Here is a 20,343-nt window from a genome sequence, read left to right as displayed (position 1 = left end):
GTGTCCCCCCCCGGTGTCCCCGTGTCCCCCCCCGGTGTCCCCGTGTCCCCCCCCGGTGTCCCCGTGTCCCCCCCCATGTCCCCCCCCCCCCCCCCGCTCCTCACCGCCCCCCGGCAGCGGCCCCGCACGCCGGCACTTCCGGTCCGCCCCGTCACAACCACCGCCGCCGGGCGGCCAGCCAATAGGAAGCGGCCGGCGGAGCCACGGGTGTCCAATGAGGGCGGAGGGGGCGGGACCGCGCCGCCTTTAGCCCCGCCCCCCGTCGGGGGTGCTGTGGTGCCATGGCCCCGTAGCCCTGTGGCCCCATAGCCCTGTGGCCCCGTGGCCCTATACCACATAGTTCCGTAGCCCTGTGTCCCCATAGCTCTGTGTCCTGTGTCCCCATAGCCCCATAGCCCTGTGTCCCCATAGCCCCATATCCCTGTGTCCCCATAGCCCTGTGGCCCCGTATCCCAGTGTCCCCAGGGTCCTGTGGCCCCATAACCCTATGCCACGTAGTCCCATAGCCCCGCGTCCCCATGGCCCCGCGTCCCCATGGCCCCGTATTCCTGTGTCCCCATGGCCCTATGCCACATAGTCCCATAGCACTGTGTCCCCATAGCTCTGTCCCCTGTGTCCTCATGGCCCCATATCCCTGTGTCCCCCTAGTCAGATGTCCCCAGGGTCCTGTGTCCCCATAACCCTATGCCACATGGTCCCATAGCCCTCTGTCCCCATAGCTCTGTGTCCTGCGTCCCCATGGCGTGACCCTGTGCCTCCATGGCCCTGTTTCCCTGTGTCCCCATGGCCCCGTATCCCCATGGCCCCGTATCCCAATGTCCCCAGGGTCCTGTGGCCCCATAATCCTATGCCACATAGTCCCACAGCCCAGTGTTCCCATAGCCCTCTGTCCCCAGGGCCCTATACCACATAGTTCCGTAGCCCTGTGTCCCCATAGCTCTGTGGCCCGTGTCCCCATAGCCCCGTGTCCGCATAGCCCTGTGTCCCCATGGCCCCGTATCCCAGTGTCCCCAGGGTCCTGTGGCCCCATAACCCTATGCCACATAGTCCCATAGCCCCGTGTCCCCATGGCCCCATATCCCTGTGTCCCCCTAGTCAGGTGTCCCCAGGGTCCTGTGTCCCCACAACCCTATCCCACATAGTCCCACAGCCCTGTGTCCCCCTGGCCTGTCCCCTGTGTTCCCATGGCCCCATATCCCTGTGTCCCCAAGCCAGGTGTCCCCATGGTCTTGTGTCCACATGGCCCTATGCCCCTTAGTCCCACAGCTCTGTGTCCCCATAGCTCTGTGTCCTGTGTCCCCATAGTCCTGTGTCCCCATGGACCTGTGTCCCTATGGCCCTATGCCACATAGTCCCACAGGCCTGTGTCCCCATGGCCTGTCCCCTGTGTCCCCATGGCCCCGTTTCCCTGTGTCCCCATGGCCCTATGCCACATAGTCCCATAGCACTGTGTCCCCGTAGCTTTGTCCCCCGTGTCCTCATGGCCCTATATCCCTGTGTCCCCATAGTCAGGTGTCCCCAGAGTCCTGTGTTCCCATGGCCCTATGCCACATAGTCCTAAAGCTCTGTGTCCCCATCGCTCTGTACCCTGTGTCCCCATGGCCTGTCCCCTGTGTCCCCACGGCCCCGTACTCCCACAGCCCTTCGTGCCACGTCCCCACGTCCCCACGTCCCCGTAGCCACGGGTCCCGCGTCCCCACAGCCCTGGTGGCCCTACCCTCCGCTCACACATCCCAGGCCAAAACCCGCACCGGGGGTGTCCCCACCGCTGCTGGGACACGTCACAGGGACACCAAAGGGGTCGAGGTCCTCCCCCTTGGGGACACCACCCCCTCGGGGACATCCCCCACCCCGTGACCCAGCGCTGGGGAACCGGACCACGGCAGCGGGGTATAAATATTGGCTAAATAGATTTATTTTCATACAAAGAATACACAGATCCCCCCCCCCCCCATCATGGGGGCACCCCGAACCGGGGGACACCCCGAGATGTCCCCAGCCACTGTCCTGGTGTCACGGGGACCAGAGGTGACATTTTGGGGACGTCCCTGCCCTGTGCGTCTTTTTGGGGGCTCCGATGGATTCCCTCGTTGGCGTTTTGTTTGGGAAATGCCCCGAACTGTGGGACTTACCTTCAAGGAGCGGCAGGATCTGTCCCCGTCCCCAGGTGACCCCGGGGACGTCCCCATCCCCAGGTGACCTCGGGGACGTCCCCATCCCCAGATGACCCCGGGGACGTCCCCAGCCACCCCAGGGCTGCCTCGGTGCCCGAATTTACCAGGTGCCTGCACTGGGCACCTCCCCGCTCTCCTGCGCTGGGGACATTGTCCGGATATTTTGGGGTCCCCCCCCCCGTTCCCTTGTGCCCGTGCCGGGGACATCTCTGGACATTTTGGGGTCCCCTCGTGCCTTAATACTGTGCTGACACAGAGCCCCCCCCCCCCCCTCCCCGCCCCCCCGCCATATGTACAGGCTGGATAAAAGAAGAAAATACAGATATTTATAGTGGGGGGGGTGGCGAAACACGCCCCTCTGCCCCCAAACGTCCCCCACGTCCTCATGCCGCCCCCCGTCCCCAGGAGGGAGGTGGCAGGACGGGGGTGGCTGGTCCTGCCCCACCCTGGACCAACTGGGGACCGGGAGAGCTCTTCCGTGCCTCAGTTTCCCCATCGGTCGCCGTGCTTGTCATTCCCCCCCCCCCCCCAAACCCCCGAGGGAGGTGGGACGCGGGATGAAGAGGTGGCCACCCCGCCGGCACCCCCAGGGGACGTGGGGGACACGGGGTGGCACCGAGGCGTCTGAGATTTACACCGGAGCGTCCTCCGACGGGGAAACATCACCGGCAGACCAACGCAAAGCTCCCTTTTCCCTCCCCGGATTTGTCACGCCGCTGTCGCCCCGGCCCTGGGACCTTGGGCACCCGGGGGGCTCTGGGGGCTGGTACGGGGAGGAGGGGGTCCGGATCCGGCCCCAGCAGGAGAGGAGGTGGTGGGAGGCAGCGGGGTGGGGGGGGGGTCCACGAGGGGCTGGTGGCCTTGAGCCCGCCTGGCTCAGCTGCGTTTGGTGACCAGCTGCCGGTCCCTCTTCTTCTTCTCCATCAGCCTGGGGGTGGAGCAGGGAGGCGGCGTTTAGGGACCCTCCTGGAAGGCACCTCCTCGAGTAGGGGGGTCCAGGGCAAGCGGGGGGGTGGGGGGGGGCACTCACTTGCGGTTTCGGACTTCGGTGAGCTCCATCAGCCGCTCCTGGGCCGCCCGCAGCTCGTCGAGGCGCTGCTGGTAGCGGGAGTCGCAGTTGTTGGTGCGCTCGTAGCTGGAGACCTGGCTGGAGAGCTCGCTGGCGCGGTCCCGCAGCTGCTGGATGGACGAGTAGAGGTTCTCCTCGTCTTCCTCCTGCTCCGACACAAGGGGATGAGGCTTTGGGAGCGGGTGGGGGACACCCCAGGACTGCTGCGGGTCGGGAGAACGAGGATCAGGGGTTCCCAGGTTGGCCCCAACACCTGCCTTGGCATTGATGATCTCGATGTGGATGAGGAGGGCGGCGAGCTCCAGGTCCTCGGTGTAGCTGTTCTTCAGCGGCACTGACCGGTAGCCTGGACACGACACCACGGCAAGAGCTCAGCCTCTGGCAGGGTCCCAGCCCCTCACCGTGGCCGTGGTTGGGCCTCCAAGCGGCTGAGGTTGATGAAGATGATGGTGTGGAGGGAGGGGGGCGTACCTGTTTTGAGACCCTTGACGGGGAAGGTGGCTTGTGCCAAGAAGTTGGGGTCGCTGAACATGTCCTCCTCGTACACCACGAAGCGGAGGAAGGCAAACTCGGGGTTGTTGATGTCAAAGACAAACTGCTTGAAGAGCCACACGGGGTTGAAGCCGTTGTCGGCTAGGGGGTGAGGACAGAGCAAGGCTGGACACACGGACAGCACCAGCGCAGCACCATGGCTCCCCCATTAGGGGGAGATGCTTTTCCCCTTTGCTCCTCGTGAAACCCAGCCCCAACGGGACCCTGAAGGGCGTCCCGATGTCCCCACCTGTCCCCAGGACATAGGGGCTGAGTGGGGGCATCGCCCGCGTGGACCCTCACCTACGACATCCGTCTTGTTCTTGCTGTTGTCGTACTCAGAGCCACACACCTCCACCTCCACAAAGGGGCACACGATGCTCCTCCCGTTCTTGGGCAGGTGCCGGGCACCGAGGATCTGCAGGAGGAAGAGGAGGAGGAGGAAGAGAGTGAGGTCTGGCCACGCTGGCCCTGCGGTCAAGGAAGGACTCCTCGGGGTAGCCCTGTGGCTTGGCTGGTTTGGGCTTGCCAAAAGCTTCACGGCCATAATTAACCACACCACACCTTATTAATGACCTTGGGCTGGTTTTAGCCGTATCTGCAAAATGATTTGACAAACTTTTGCTTTGTCCATGCCGTGCCCAAGACTCAGATGCCTACGAACCAACTCGTCCCAGCTCTAACACCAAAAGGACCCAAAGGTTGGGTAAGGTGCTATTTTATCTCTATCTCACACTATTTTATCCTCTATCTCACTTTCACTCAGGTTGTGCTCAGCTCTGTGCTGTTGTGGGGTTCTCCCCCTGGAAAGATCACGCCACACGCGAGAAAGACCACCAGACCTAATGGATCATGGGATACTGAGCTCCACGAAGCAAACATGGGTCCGAAACATGTAAAAATTGACCCAAAACCCAGGAAGAACCGTGCCCCCATCTTGATGGTGACCACCTTGGAACGGACTTGCCGTCCTTGCCCACTTGCCTGCAGCTGCACTGTGATGGGCTCCACGATCTTCAGGCTGTTCTTGTCAAAGGGGTCGAATGTTTCGTCCCTCATGATGTCGGGTTGCAGGACGTAGCCGCTGCGACCGCCGAGCATGAAGAGCGCCTGGTTCAGCTGCATCGGCTTGTCTGCGGCCGGGGGACAGAGCAGATCTGAGCCACGGGGCTCAGGGACCCCTTAGGGTCCCCGGGCAGAAGGTCCCTGAGCCCTGGCAAGCCCCCTGCTGAAAGCCCCCAACCCTGGGTAGAAGGATTTTGCACAAAACAACCAAGGGATATCCCCATCAAGGTGGAGACAAAGGTTGGAGAGCTCATCCAAACCCCCTCCAGCCATGAGACCGGTGGCTAAGCCACCAGGAATGTGAATTTTGGGGTGTCCTGTGGTGATGAGGATGATTTACCGGGCGTCTGGAAGTTGAGGGCCACCAGCTGGCTGCCGCAGATCCACATGGGCAGCGGGTCGTAGTTGGAGGAGTCCAGGCGCTGCCCTTTGGGGTAGATGCGGCTGAGCTGGCGCCGGTTGTACTGCAGGAACTTCTTGCCCTTGCTGCGGTTGGCGTACTTCTCCGCCTTGGTCTCCGGGAAGGAGGACATGTCCCGGTAGCACGCCTTGTCCGTCCCAATCTCTGAAAGCACCAAGGTGGCCATCAGAGGAGGACGTGGGGTTCTCTGGGAGCCCAGTGACCGCCCGGTTCCCCTCTACCCAGCTCTTCCCCTCCTGATGCCATCAGCCCCTTTCCCCAGCTCTTACTGTCCTCATCAAACGGCACCGGGCGGCAATACACGACCAGCTCGGAGAGCTCCAGGGCAATCTTCTTCCTCCGCTCCATGATCTTCCCCTCTTGCATCTGCATGAGGGAAAACAGGATCTGAAACTCTTTCTCTGCAGGGATACTGGGGACCATCCACCAGGCGACGGGGATGTCCACCACCATCCACTCTACATCCATCATCTGTCCACCACGGGATAGGACATCCCCCACCATCCACTTCTGGGGATGGTCCGTCCGTTGGCGTCCATCCGCCATGGGAAGGGGACATCCACCACCACCCGGTGTCCATCCCCTGGGGACAAGGATGTCCCCCCCGCCCCACACCGGCTGCCCCCCGTGCCCCTCACCCTGGCGTCGGCGTTCTGCGTGGCCTCTCGGATCTTGGCCACCCACTCGCTGAGCTCCTCCTGCGTGTCCGCGGCCACGTCCAGCGACTGGGCTGCGTGGGACATCTGCTGGGAATGGATGGTGAAGACAAATGGTTTGGAGCTCCTCCCGTCTTTGGAGATAACTATAAGGACATCAGAGGGGGGCTTTACTTGAAGACATTCCCAACGGATGGCTCTGTGGAGCAAACGAAACCTCAGCGGTCCTGCTCCTGGGCCCCCGCCAGCCCTCCCCAGCACCCTCTTTGAGGGTCCTCCCCAGAATTGCAAACGGACAAGAAGCACAAGGTGGGCGAGGCAAACCCAAACACCCATTAAATTGTGGTCAGTCCCTGAAAACACGCTGGAAGGGAAAGCAGCAACCCAAAATGGTCTCTTTTGCCCCTTTTTATAAGGAGTGGTTTCAGCTTTTCACTCTGAAATGCATTTTCCTTTGAGCCAGGGGTAAAATATCCCCCCCAAACCATCCAGACCGCTGAATCTTTCTGAATCCTTCCAAAATCAGCCAAATCCCTCTGAAATCAGCTCTAGATTGCCCCCAGCACATCATGCCAAGCACAAGGCCCTTCTTTCTCCCTGCTTGGACATTTTTGCCAGCCGTGCCTCATGCCAGAGCTGCCAGCACCCATCAGCAAGTGGTTCACCACCAGCCACCCCCATGCGTGTGATGAATTTGGAGAGCCTCAGCGCATGGTGCTGAGCTCCAGCTTGGGGCATGCACCACCCCAGGACGTTCCCCCAGGCCTGTTGGGGACGTGGTGGGGACACTCACCTACGTGGCAGGATGGCACGTCGATGAAGCCCTTCAGGAAGTTCCCCAGGGGGCTGTTTTCTGATGACTGCAAGAGAGGAAGGAAGAGGGAGAGGTAGGTGGTGGCCGAGCCTCCATCCAACCCTCCAAATTGGCCAAGTCTGAGCAAAAGTCAAAAAAAAACCACAGCATGGCTGGGGCCTGGAGCACCCCACAGCCTCCAAGAGTTCGGGTTGGACAGGTGCTGGAAGCATCTCAGGTGGCTTTGGTCTCAGGTGCATTGGAGAAGGGAGGTGACACGGGGACATCACACTCACAGCCTCATCCTGCTCCTGCGCCTGCGTGCTGACGATCTCCTCCACGTAGTTGGCCGGGAACCACAGCTGCTTCTTGCCCCCGTAGTCCCCCCGCCACCTGCAAGGGGTGAGAGGATCAAGGCAAGCGGACAAATTCTTGGGGGGGCAGGGGTGTTAACGCCGCATGCGATGCCGGGGAGCAGTCGGAGAAGGAAGGGAGGGGGACAGAAAAGAAGGCTGTTAAAACCCACCGCGGGAAGACCCGCAGGAAAACCCACCGCCCCTGCCCACCGTGATGCTGCCCAGGGCACGGGACCACCCTTACCAGCCCCCGTCCTGCTTGTCGACGTTGTGGATGATGGCCTGCTTGCAGAACGACAGCTCGTCCTCCCGCTGCGCTTTGTAGTCGTAAAGAGCCTTCACCGTGCACTAGGCCACCAGGGAGAGGGACACACGTGTCACCACCCAGCCTGGGATGCCCAGCTTGGGGATGCGGACGGGCAACGCTGCCTGCTCAGCCCCCACAACGACGCACGGGGGCTCTCATGACCCAGGGTTAGCACTCTTGGGTGCCCGACCCCCCCAAACAATATCCCTCAAAAGCCCACGCCAAAAGTGAGACGTGTTAGAGAGGACAAGAGGTGCCCATGGTTCCATGCAACCTCCATGTTCCTCTTCTGGGTTCCCGATGTTTTTTCCTGTTTCACTCGAGGGGTTTACCCCCTGACTTTCCCACACACCCTGGAAGAACCCCCTTTGGGTTAAGTCTTCCCATGTCTGATCTCAGCCTGAGGGCTGTTTTGCTGCGAAAGGACTTTGAAAGCGCAGCAGTGCTGGGCCATGGGATTGTAGGGTCACAGGGAAGGGACCTCAGGGCTCCTGCAGGGTCAGCTCCGAGACCAGCCTGGTTCTGAAAACCTCCAAGGATGGAGACTGCACCAGCTGGGAAATGACCCTAAAGCTGCTCTTTTTGGGTTCTCCCCAGTGCAAAGGGTCCCATCAGGGCTTCCTTGCTGTTGGGGCAAACTTTTGCTAGGTTCCTGGCTGGGCTTCCAGACCTGTCCCCTCCCCACTGTGATGCTGCAGCTCAGACTGTCCCCAGGTGATGTGGATGTGGGAAGGTTCCCACCAGCTCCAGCATTGCTCAGAGGGCAGAGAAACACAGCAAAACATCACAGCTTCTCAGGTTCACGGTGGGGGATGTGGTGGGGGAGCCCTCCAGGAGCCCCAGCACCAGAATCACTATGTCCCACCACCCTGCACCTTCTGGGGACACCAGCTCAGCCTCTTACCCTGGCCATCGGCATCTTGTTGGCCTCCACGTAGAAGTGGGGTGTCCGCACCTCGTACAGAGCTCCGTAGTCCAGCTCCTGCAAGGAGAGACATCAAGGCAGGTCACCTGGCCGTGGGGACACTGAGGGAACACTGATGAAGCTGGGCCACCATGTGTGGACCCAATATTCCAAGGACCCAATATCCCTTTAAAACTCATCAAATGGGACTTATGTTTGGCACAGATGTCCAACCACAGCCAGGGGCAATGGCAGTAGATTACAACTTGACTGGTTTGGGTTGGCCTTTGGGCAAATCTCCTTTGCTGTCCAGGAGACTGGAGATCTTCCCACCTTGATGGAGATGGGGATGGATTGCATGGCACAGAGCCCCCGTCCCCACTGTCCCCACCACTGGGAGCACTCACGGTGGTGCCCATCTTCTCCAGGGTCTCCTCGTTGATGGGGTAGCGCAGCTTCATCTTACGGTACAGCGGGTGCTTCTCGTAGTAGCTGACGAGGTCCACGAGGCTCTCGAACTCAGCCGAGCTGCCCAGCATGAAGAGCCGGCCCTCCTGCTGGATGCGGCAGTGCTTGATCTTCCCCTCCGCCCTGGGGCCAAGAGAGCCGGGGGGGGGAAGCCGTGAGGGGTGGCCGGACCCCAGCTCAAAAAAGGGGGGACGGGCAGGAGGTAAATCGGTGTGGGGTGCTGCTGGTGTGACAGCCCTGAGGACGTGGCTTCACCGTCACCGTAGCCAGGGTGTCCCTCCCATGAGAGCAGCACGCAGACGTAGCATCCCCCACAGAAGCACGGAGTGATGGAGGTTGGAGGCACCTCAGGGCCATCAGGTCAACCCCCACCACAGCAGGGTGCCCAGCCCCGAGGCCTGGTGGGTTCGGGGAGACCCCAAAGAGGAGCCCCCAGCCCCCCTGGTCCCGGTGCCAGGGCTCCGGCACCCGCCCGGCCCAGCAGTGCTGCCTGGGGGCCAGGGGGAGCCTCCCGGGCTCCAGGCTGGGCCCGCGGCCTCCGCTGCTGGCCCCGGGCCCCCCTGAGCAGAGCCCGGCCCCGGCCTCTCGCACCTCCCTGCAGGGCCGCAGGGACGTGGGGGAGCTCCCCCGGAGCCTCCTCCTCTCCAGGCCGAGCAGCCCCAGCTCTCGCAGCCTCTCCTCACGGCAGGGGGGCTCCAGGCCCTGCCACCCCTTGGGGCCTTGTGCTGGGCTCTCCCCAGTGTGCCCAGGTCCCTCCAGGACTGGGGGCCCAGTGCTCCCCAGTGCCAGGGAGGCCGCACTCACCGGAAGGAGATGGCGTAGGAGTTGGGCTCGCTGCGCTTGCGCACCAGGAAGGCTCCGTCCCGCGGGACTCGCATCAGCATGTGCTCAGCCTGCAGGCGCGTCAGGCTGGCGTGGTACCACCTGGGCAGGCACAAGAAGGAGGCAGAGGGCTGGCAATGGCATCCCCGCGTCCCAGGGAGTGTCCCAAATGTGACACCAGCTGTATCAGGGTCGGCACAGGGAGGGATGAAGATGGTGGACCCAAGGCAGGACAAGAGATGGAAAGAGATGGTGGACCCAAGGGTGGGACAAGTGGTGGAAGAGGATGGTGGACCCAAGGGTGGGAGAAGTGGTGGAAGAGGATGGGAGACCCAAGGGACCAGGGGCCAGGTTTCACACTCACTCTTTGCTCTCGTGGGCGTTGGGCTGGGGCACAGGGTCAGTGAGGCGCATCTCGAACTCGTTGCAGCGGAGCGGCACCTCGCGGTAGTGGCAGATGAGGCTGTAGAGGCTGTCAAAGACCAGGTTGTCCGTCAGGTAGAACTTGGTGGCACCAGCCTCCTGCCGCGAGTGGATCCGGCAGTGCTGCACGCGGTTTGACCTCCTGCCATGGGGAGACAAGATGGGAGCGAGTCAATTCACATCCATGACCATGCCACGTTGCGTTTGGGGCTAATCTGGGTCAGGGCACCACACAATGCTCAAAAAGGTGGCTTTTCCCTCAAAACTTTATTTCTGCCTCCAAACTGGGGCCTGCCGGAGGCAGCCACCAGATGCCTGGTGGCTTGGGGAAGGTGTGATCCTGCCTTCCACCCCATGGGGACCAGACCAGGCCTCCTACCAGAAGGAGAGGGTGTAGTCGCCCACGAAGGTCTCGCTTTCGCGCACCAGGAAGGTGCCGTCCTTGCCGCCCGTCTCGGTGCAGTACTCGTGCAGCAGCTTCTCGGCGATCTGCCGCCCGTCGCGGCCACCCCCCAGCTTCCCGTGGAACCACTTCTCCGTGAAGTGCAGCTCGTTGTTGTTGAACTCCTGCAAGTCCACGCAGAGACCAGAGACACCCCAAGGTCAGTGTCCTCCTGGACAGCCGCCATCGACAAGGGTATTGCCACCTTCTCCCCATTGTTGTGGAAATCCCGCCCCCCACGCACCTCCTTCTGCTCCACCTCCTCCTCGTCCTCATTGAACTGGTAGCGGGACGTTTCCTCTGAGTAGTAGATCTTGTTGCTCGTCAGGACAAAATAATGTGGGCTCCAGGTCTGGGAGGGAGGAAGAGCATCACCAAGGCAGGAAGGATGGTGGCATGGAGGCATGGGGCATTGAGACCCCCGTTTCTGCCTTGCATCCCTCTGCGTGGCATTGCACCAGTACCCCACGCCCACCCCAAAGCCTGGTGCTCTCCCCTGCTAGGGCATCCCCATCTGACAGGTCCTGCTCTGCCCCCAGCCATCAATGGCAGAGACACTTACGTGGTCGATGGGGTCTTCGAGGTAGAGGATGCCGTTCTTGATGGAGTTGCTGATGTCGTTCTCTGAGTAACTGGCAGTGGAGACCTCCTCATACAGGTTCCCTTCGACCAGTTTTTTGTGCTGGGGACAGGCCAGGAATGGGAACTCAGCAGGGGGCACGGTGTCCGCGTCATGCTGAGATCCCAGCCCTAAGTATCCACAGGTCCACCGTCACCACCACCTCCCATTCCCTGCAGATCTCCCCTTGCACAGAACCCTCACATCCCACTGCCTGTGCATGGAGAGAGATTGCTTCTAAGACCCAAGATCTGGGGCTGTCCCTCCCAGCCCAATGCAGTCCTTGTCCCTCCTGCAAAGAAGGGCTTTGGGGTGGTGCCTGGCTCCACACCTTGATTAGGATCTTCTTCTTGAGCTGGGTGGGCGAGGGCAGCTCATCAGCATTGATGTCAACTGGCTTGGTGAGCAGCATGTCCCCAAAGACCTTCTTGAAGTGCGAAGCCATGTTCCTCTGCTGGACGATGCTGCAGTGGTCTTCAATGGAGAGGATGATGGGGAACCTGGAGGAAGCAGGTGGTAAAGGTGGCTTGGGATGAAGATGAAGGAGAGGGGGAATTTGAGCAGCGGTTGCCTGCCCAGCCCAAAATTGGTCTGTTTTGGGGGAGCCAGGGCTTACTCGGATGTGACAAATGCGTGCTCCTTGATGGTGTGCAGCACATCCAGGAACTTGATCTTGGAGGTGAGCGTGTGGCCGTGGTAGATGATGGGGAGATCATCCGGGCCATCCCAGCAGTCCACTGAAGGGGGAGACACCTTGGTTAATGCATACTGGCCACCAACTGCACCAGAACGGTGTTTTTGGAACCCCAAAAGACGTTGGAAGGCTCCCCTCTCCCTTTTGCCATGGGATGGGTGCGGGGGATGGTCCATCTGATGCAACGTGGGGTGCTGGGGGGGCTCTGCATCACTGCAGGGTGCTGGGGGGTGCGGGTGGGACTCACACTCGATGCAGCGGCAGCCCATGCGCAGGCAGCGGGCGTACGCCTCCAGGGAGGACTCGCTGGAGAACTGGTCCCCTGTCAGGTACCTGTGGAGGAGCGAGAGGGATGCTCAGCGGCTGGGGCTGCCCTGGCCAGGAGGGGATGCTCGTGGGGGTCCCCGAGGTGAGCCCACCCCATCCTTACGTGTTGTGGGAGGAGGAGATCCAGTACTGGGACAGAGGGTGGTTCATCTCCTCGGGCACCACGCGCTCGTACTTGGGGTCCATCACCATGTTCTCCTTGGAGAAGAGGTAGGTGAGGAACTGGGGGTGGAAGCAGAGAGGTGAGGGCTCGCTGGGGATGAGGAGGTCTTCCCGGGCAGGTGCCGCACGGGGCCACCCACCTCATCCAGCTGGAAGGAGGGGTCTGCTGCATCGCTGGAGCCATCCTTGAGGTAGGAGCACATGTAGTCCCGCACCATGCCCACGTCGCTGGCCCAGGGCTCCTGGGGTGCAAACACGGCTGCCGTTACGGGGGGAGCCACGGCGGTGCAGCAGCTGGGCTGGGGCATCCCATGGGAATCCTCGAGACTGGGACCGAGAGGGGTCCCCGAGGGGTCTCAGAGGGCAACCAACCTTCTGGTCGTGCAGCAGGAACTTCTGGAAGTCGTAGAGGGAGACCTGGCAGAGCTCGGGGCGATCCACGTTCCTGGGGCACAGAGGGGCCTTCAGGGGAACTGGGTGCAGGAGCTGGGGCAGACCCCACCGCTTCCCACCCACGGCTCAGCCCCTGATGTCCCCATCTCCTGCCCTGCTCCTGCCCACAGCAGAAGCTGGGAAAGGGGCTCGGGAAAGAGTAGCCCAGGGGCAGCCCGAGCTGCTGGGTGCCGGCGGTGCAAACACTCCCAGTGGCACCCCATGACCTGGGAGAGGTGGGCTCGAGGATGCCCAAGGATGTGGGGAAGCAGGCGGCAAACTATGCCACTGCATCCCCTGGCACTGCAGCCTGTGCCAGTGCCTCACCGCCCTCAGAGCGAAGAATTTGAGGTGAGCATCCCTGTTCTCGTTTCTGCGCCCATCTCCCTTTGCATTCCCACTCACATTCCTGCTCACGTTTCCGCTCCCGTCCTTTCTCCCACCCCTTCTCCCATCCCCTGCCCCTCAGACCACGCTTGCCTTCCCCACTCCCCGCACCCCACGCCTGTGCGGAGGGCACTGGGCGATGCTCCAGGGATGCACGCATCCACCAGGACCTCCTCTCTCCCTGGGCTTGCCCACTTGACATCTCCCACGCTCGGTGGTGGGGCTGGATGGGAGCCGTGGGGCTCCTGGTACTCACCGCAGGGGGAAGGAGAGCTCCAGCTGCTCGATGACCTGCAAGGCAAAGGGGAACGGGGCTGAGACTGCCGGGGATGCATGTATGGATGCTCAGGAGGATGGATCGCAGCTCTTACCGACTTCTGCGCGTCGAACATCAGGTTTTTGTAGAACTGGATGAAGTGGGAGAAGGTCATCTCGTTCCTGGCTTCCACCTCCTGTGGGGCAGGGTGTGAGAGAGTGGGGCTGGCGTAGGGACATCCAGCGACAGCGGGGCCGGCTCCAGCCCTGCTGCGGGGACACGAAGCCCCGCTCCCCACAAAGCTGGGGGCCTTACCACGAGCTTGTCCCGCAGGAACCTCATGTTGGGCACGCGGTAGTTCACCTGGGGCAGCATGGCCTTCAGGTCCTTCACCGTGATGCTGCGGGAGGGTGAGCTGGTGTCAGGGCACCGACCGGAGCCACTGGGACCCCAGGGGACCCCCACAGAGGACGGAGCCCCCAGGCTGACCCCAAATCTCAGCACCAGCCCTGGCTCTGGCCTGGGGTTCCCGCTCTGCCGGGCTATGGATCCCTGCAAGGGCACAGAGCTCTCTAATTTTTTGGAGGAAGCATTTTTGCCCTTTTTCTTTATAATTTAGAGGGGTCTGGTGTGAGCGTGAGAGTCCTGAGCAAAGGGTCGGGGACAGGGACTCTGCTGCTGGGCGTCTGTCACATCTGGATACCATAATTATCCCTATCCCCATCGTCATAATTAAGTCCACATTCCCTTGCTTTGTGGTTTTTGTTTGTTTATTCGTTTTTTACTATATCAATATGATGTTTATGGGGTGCGTTAATGGCCCATCCCCTCCTGGTGCTGCAGCAGGTGTGGGGACATTTGGGTCCCTGCAGTCCCTACAGCAGCGAGTAAGGGATCTGCACTCCAGACTCTGTTTTCAGGTGCCTTTGAGCACCCCAAATAAACCAACGCTGCCTCGCCCCACATCCCCTGCTCCCAGCCTCCGGATTTGGGGCACAGCTGGGAGGATACGGCCCCGTCCAAGGCCAGCAAAGCCTTTTGGTTTGCAGGGTGCGGCCAGGGCGTTGCGGCATTTTGGCATTTCCCAAACTTTCGCCCTTTGGTAAAACATCCCTGGCAGAAGGATGGGGACATTTTGGCTGTTGCATGCCGAGACCATCGTCCGCTTCCCCGCGTGGTGCTCACCTGCCTTCCCGTGACCGGTCCATCCCATCAAACTGTTTCCTCAGCCACCTGGGCGGAAGGGAAGGACAGACGGACAGCGCTCAGTCTGGGGCACCGAACCCAGGGGGGACGTTCCGTCCTTCCAGACCCCCAGCTGGGGACGCAAGAAACGGGACCGACCGTCCCTCCTCACCTCTCGATCTGCAGCGGGGTCTGGGCTTTCTGGGTGTCCGCCACCAGCCAGTTGAGGCCCGTTATCCACAGGTTGATGTCCTCCTCGCAGAAAGCTGGAGGAGGAAGAGGAGGGTGGTGAAGTCGGGATGGGGAAGACGGGACGCTGGGCTGGAACTCAGCACCCCCAGGATGGCCACAGGGTGAGCGGGGACCACGCACCGGCCACGCTAAGCGTCCGCAGCCTGAAGTCCATCCCGTAGAGGATGATGAAGCACATGGTGAAGTCGAGCTTACGGGCATCCTCGGGGTAGCGCTCAAAGTCCCGCGAGTTCTTCCCCAGGCGGATCTCCTTGATCTCCCGGATGTCAACTGCGGGGACAGAGGGACACGGGACTGTCCCCTTGCCGCCCTGCCACCACGGAGCCACGCGTGGGGCTCGGGGAGGCTGTGGGAGGTGGGACTGCGTGGAGACCACGTCTCCTCTGGGGAACCTTGTCCCCAGGACGGGACATCCCCGTGGTACTGCCCCACGGTGCTGGGATGGCGCTGTGGGTGCTGTGGCCGCGTGTCCCCCAGGGGAGACGTCCCCACAGCCCTGCAGTGACGTGTCCGCTAGGAGGTGGGTGCCACGTGTCCTTCAGGGAGACGCGTCCCCAGAACGGGACATCCCGGTGGCACTGCCTGCTGCTGCTGGGTCCATGTGTCCTCCAGGGACCTGTGTCCCCAGGATGGGGTGTCCCTATAAGCGTCTGACAGCACCATGGGTACCGTGGCCACATGTCCCCAGGAAGGGGTGTCCCCGCGGTGCCGCCCACCACCAGTTTCCCAGCTCTGCGGGTGCCACGTGTCCTCCGATCTCAGCCTTTCCCGTCCCGGCCCTACGGTCCCTCCAGCCACCTTCCCCTCTCGGAGACAAAGCCAGCCCTGGGACGGGCTGAGCACGTCTTTTAATAGAAGACGTCTGCCCAAAGGTGGCAATTTGCAGCCCGGACCGCAGGGCGTTTCTTTCCTGCCGCGCTGCTCTCTCATTATCTCGCTATATAAAGCCCGGCCGGCGGCAGGAGGGCTGGGTTTCCGGACCGTGGTCTTCCTCACCACCACGCCGCCAAGGGGGGATTTCCATCCCCCGGTTGCGCACAGCGGACACGTCCGGTGGTGGGAGCAGGATAATAATATTCGGGTATCGATTCCGACACTCGAACCCATCCCTCTTCCCACGGGCATTGCTCCCGAGCAGCGTGAGGCTGAGCCTTGGCTCCGGAAAGGGCTTTGTGTGGCTGAGGGTGGCCGGACACCACGCAGGGTCATTGTCCTGCAGGAAATGGGTCATTTCCCGGAGAATTTCCAGCCCGGCTCCGGCTGCTTCCTACGGTGGCGGTGGGGATGGGTGCAGGGTGCCGGAGCGGAGGGGAAAAAGCTGGACGACGTGTGGAAGGATAAGGGACGGGGGGAGAAATCGGGCTGATTCAGTGAAAGCCGCGGGAAAAGAGGTGCGGGATAGTTTTTCTTGGCGGAAAAGGCTCCGGAAAACACTGGCGGCTTTATCCAGCCTTCCCTCGGAGGAACGCGAGCCAACTTTGGCGGGCCAGGGCAGGCTGCGAGCGCTCGGCGGCAAAGCGATGCTCGGGGGGTCTGCAGCCACGCGTGTGATTTTGGGAAATGAAAGCTGGCTGCCATCCTCAGCGCGCAGACCCGTGGCTCACGGCTAAAAACAAACTTACGGTGGTGTCCTGAGCTCAACTGGGTGGGTATTCGGGGCCAGACACCCTTTTGTAGGATAGGAACGGGGTGTATGCCCCTGGACATGCCCGTGGCAGGGCACGGCAGCGGGGTGAGATGCTGGGGGCTCTGCCGATGGGTGCTAACACAGCCAGGACCCGGTCTTGGCCCCCAGCCTCCCGGCGAGGGAGCAGCGTGCAGCACAATGCAACGCGCTGGCGGCTTCCTGGAAACCACATCTGCAGCGGATTTGCAGCGATCATGGCAGAAGTATGTCTCCAAACTCCTCCCTGCATTGTCTCCGGGGTCCCGGTGATTAAAACACGCTGGAAGCCAGTTCCAGCTGCGAAAATCCCTTTTCTCTTCTCATGCAAAGCGAGCAGCACGTTACAAAGGCTTTACACGTAGGGGCGGCGTGGCTCCGAGGTGCTGTAGGCCCAGGGTCTGCCCAGCAGCTTTTAGCCACGATAAGAGCCTGGGATTTTCCCGAACGCAGGAGAGGAAAGCAAACCAAGGTGGCTGGAGGGAATCCGGAGGGCTGGGGAATGCCACTGGCCTGGGAAGTGCCACGGGGTGGTCGAGTTGTGTCCCCTCGGGGGTCGCCTTGGCCCTTCCTCTGGGAGCCCCTGTACGAAGGACCGGGCGGTCACATCCCCGAGGGCTGCCTGTGATGTTGAGAAGCTGATTTAAAACCTGAAATAAAAGATTTTTTTTTTTCCCCAGGCCAGAGGCGTGAAACCACGCCTGGGTTTTCTCCTCCCGGCACCATCCCATTTCTAATAGTCAGGTGTTGGCAAGGACGAAGGTGTGAGTCCCAGTTAGCCACCACCACTGCAAAGCAAGCTGCGAACCACCCCTCCAAAATGTTTTTTGGGGTCGCCAGGGACTGGAAACAATCTGGGAAGTGACAAGTTTTGGAGGCAATGCCAGACGCCACGCTCTCCTGTAGCTCTTAACCTTGAAGCTGTAGAGCATCTCCTTGCTGCTCTAGGGGACCCCATCCGCGTGGCCACGCGTCCAACAGCAGCTTAATGAAGCGTGTAATTAGCCTGCAGGGCGCGGGGTATCTCCAGCAGAACCAGGATCCCCACCCTGCCTCGTAACAGAGACATCAGCTTTGTAGGATGTCTCGCTAATCCCTTCTCAAGCCGGGTGAGAAGAGAGGATTTGAAATGGCCCGGGCAGGCGTGAGGTCGGGCATGGGCTGGGAGCGAAGCTGAAGGTCCCAGAGCCTCCGAAAAATCCCAAATGGGGCTGGAGCGGGTTGGTAAAGGTGCTCCAGCCCCACGCCAGGACTGGGATTGCTCCCAGCCCCGGCTGGAGAAGCAGGTGGTGGGGTTAGATGGAAGAATTATAACATTTCTAGGAATTTTCCTTTTTTTTTTCCCCCCTCTTGGATGACCACAGAGGATGCTCACGTGCTCCCTGAGGGGGGGTTTTGGGTTGTTGTGTGGGAGATGCCAGGCACTGATGGGGAAACTGAGGCAGGAGCTCTGTGTCAAGGGGAAAGCAGCGCCGAGTTCCTGACCTGGCTGTGTGCGGTGCTCCCGAATGAAAACAAGGAGCCGGAAACGCGCTATTTCCGCCAGCAGGGAACGAGCTCTTCCCTGCAAAGGCCATGGGGGAACAAACCTGCGGGGGACATCAGCCGGCCACGGGGGACCAGCCGGTCCCCTCCCAATGTCCCTTTGTGCGTGGTGACACCCCGCCAGCTGGCGCTCGGCCCCCAAATCCCCTCTCCCCAAAGGGAGAGCCCAGGCCTACCTCCCCTCGCCTTGCCCCTCTCCTCCTCCGTGCGTGGAGCTCAGCGGGGGAAATTTGCTTCCCCAAGGGCTCCCGAGCAGGTCGGGACAAGCTCACGCCACGCCACGCTCCCGCTGCTCTCTCTGCATCCCAGGGGGACGAGACGCTGCTGTCCGCCCGTGAGGGTAGGGCTCAGGGTCACCCCAATCCCGTATTCAGCCGAATTTCAGGAGTTCAAGTCTCAAAGTTAGAATTTACCAAGTAACGAGCAAAAAGGCACGGCTGGGTGTAATGCAGAGCCCCTCTAGGTGCCTGGTGGCTGTAGGACACAGCCTACGAGACACCAGAGAATCCACGGGGCGATTTTACGGGTCCCTGCTGCCTCCAGTCCCCACCAGCCTGGACACCATCCAAATTTCGCATTTCAGCCCCGTCTACGCTGCATGGGGCCACCGCCATGACCACCCCACCCAGCTGCCTTCCCCAGGAGCCCGAGCACGCGGTGGGCAGCGAGGTCTGGTGCCATTTTGGGGGGTCAAAAACACCCCCAGCAGGCAAGGCAGCAGATGGTCCCTTTACCCCCTTTTGTAAGCAAAGGTATAAAACCCCAGGACTGACACGGCTGCTGCCGTTCAAGCCCCGTGGCATTTTAGGGGCCAGGGGAGCTGGAATGGAGGAGGCGAGCGCATTTGCACCTCTGGGCATCCCACCATGGCCAGGCATCCCACTGTGGTAGAACATCGCATCGTGGTAGAACATCCCACCGTGGTAGGATATTCCACCATGGTAGGACATCCCAGTATGGCCAGGCGCCCCAAAGCCTGGTATCCCACCACATTTGGGCATCCCACTAGGGTAGAACATCCCACCATGGCCACGCACTCCAACCGCAGCAGATCACCCCACCGTGGTAGGACATCCCACCATGGTAGAATATCCCAGTATGGCCAGGTGCCCCAAAGCCAGGCATCCCACCACATCTGGGCATCCCAACGGGGTAGATCATCCCACCGCGGCAGATCACCCCACCATGGTAGAACACCCCACCATGGTAGGACATCCCAGTATGGCCAGGCACCCCAAAGCCTGGTATCCCACCACATCTGGGCATCCCAACGGTGTAGATCATCCCACTGTGGTAGAACATCCCATCCTGGTAGAACACCCCACCATGGTAGGACATCCCAGTATGGCCAGGCACCCCAAAGCCTGGTATCCCACCACATCTGAGCATCTCACCAGGGTAGAACATCCCACCACGGCCACGCACCCCACCGCAGCAGATCACCCCACCACGGCAGGACATCCCACGGCGACCACGCACCCCGCCAGCACGTCCCCAGCCGCTGCCACCAATACTCACTGTCCCCTTCCACCTTCTCAGGCGTCCGGCTCCAGATGATCTGCCGGGTCTCCAGCTTCACCTGGAAGGTCCTTCGCTCCGGCCTCTGCGACTTCTTCTGGTAGAACAAGGTGAGGACGGTGCCCATCTCCAGGCAGCGGAGGATCCTGCCCATGTCCCCCGCCTCCATCCTGCCGTCCTCCAGAAAGCCATTGACGCTGTTGAGCCTGGACACGGACATCTTCACTGCGTGGCCATCGCCCGCCGGAGCCGCAGAGCCGGGGTTGTCTCATGCATGAAGGGACGAGCCCGCCGGGAGGGAAAAAACGAAGCCTCCCCGGGGATTTGCTCCGAGCACGGGTTTCCTCTGCTGCCGACTTCCCCGGTGTTGGGGAAGGAGGGTTGGGCTGGAGGCGCCGCGACCTTCTCGCCGAGCGGCCCCGGCTCCGGCGTTGGCATCCAGCAGTGGCGGGGACAAGACGGGTGACGGCTTCAGAGCCGGAGGGCTACAAACCATCCGGCCAGCGCAAGGCCTCGGGGACGGGGGCACCTTGGCGGGCAAAAAGAGGGAGAGGGCGGAAAAAAATGCCACGGGAGTGAGCGCCCCGAAAAAAGCAAAGTCACCCCAAAAGCACCCGAGCGGAGCCAGAGGATCCCCGGCCTCCGTGCAAAGCGGGGAGAAGGGTGCGGAGGGGAGGCGAGGGGCTCGGGGTGCCCAGCCCAGGGTGTGGGGTCAGCGGGGACCCCCGGGGAGGGATGCGGGTGGTGGGTTTTTGGGGTGGGGTGAGGGGAGGGGGGTGGGGGGTTTGCTCTCGCCGGTCGCCCGCTGCCCCTCTCCGCTCCTTAATTTCGGGCTGATGAAATGGACGCCCAGAGGAAACTGCAATCACACA

At 61.6% G+C, this 20,343-nt stretch overlaps 1 protein-coding gene across 3 annotated transcripts; it reads right to left on the bottom strand.

Annotated features, from left to right (window-relative positions):
• Positions 1–1,897: 1,897 nt before the first annotated feature.
• On the bottom strand, positions 1,898–20,221 carry LOC308189669 (1-phosphatidylinositol 4,5-bisphosphate phosphodiesterase gamma-1-like). Of its 3 annotated transcripts, XM_080579951.1 has the most exons (32): positions 19,472–20,215; positions 14,866–15,015; positions 14,666–14,759; positions 14,494–14,541; positions 13,624–13,708; positions 13,424–13,504; positions 13,309–13,343; positions 12,606–12,678; positions 12,374–12,475; positions 12,175–12,293; positions 11,992–12,077; positions 11,667–11,787; positions 11,382–11,550; positions 10,994–11,113; positions 10,676–10,783; positions 10,369–10,556; positions 9,931–10,131; positions 9,549–9,668; positions 8,684–8,867; positions 8,277–8,354; positions 7,310–7,413; positions 7,006–7,102; positions 6,710–6,776; positions 5,899–6,062; positions 5,530–5,626; positions 5,180–5,404; positions 4,759–4,907; positions 4,078–4,192; positions 3,715–3,876; positions 3,501–3,589; positions 3,205–3,389; positions 1,898–3,102 (listed from the first exon to the last, which is right to left on the bottom strand). In XM_080579951.1, exons 1-32 carry the CDS (start codon positions 19,689–19,691, stop codon positions 3,051–3,053), a joined length of 3,888 nt encoding a protein of 1,295 aa, XP_080436077.1. In that variant the 5' UTR covers positions 19,692–20,215; the 3' UTR covers positions 1,898–3,050. The 3 variants fall into 3 exon arrangements, 1 of the variants encoding a protein (XP_080436077.1); XR_013946504.1 differs by lacking the exons at positions 1,898–3,102; positions 3,205–3,389; positions 3,501–3,589; positions 3,715–3,876 and adding an exon at positions 6,091–6,115 and having other exon boundaries at positions 5,899–6,006; positions 19,472–20,221; XR_013946505.1 differs by lacking the exons at positions 1,898–3,102; positions 3,205–3,389; positions 3,501–3,589; positions 3,715–3,876 and adding an exon at positions 6,091–6,115 and having other exon boundaries at positions 5,899–6,003; positions 19,472–20,221.
• Between the last annotated feature and the right edge of the window lie 122 nt (positions 20,222–20,343).

This window comes from Anser brachyrhynchus (genome assembly GCF_964034855.1).
Source record: "Anser brachyrhynchus genome assembly, chromosome: 2".
Taxonomy (NCBI): Eukaryota; Metazoa; Chordata; class Aves; order Anseriformes; family Anatidae; genus Anser; species Anser brachyrhynchus.
This window is presented reverse-complemented; position numbering and strand designations above follow the sequence as displayed.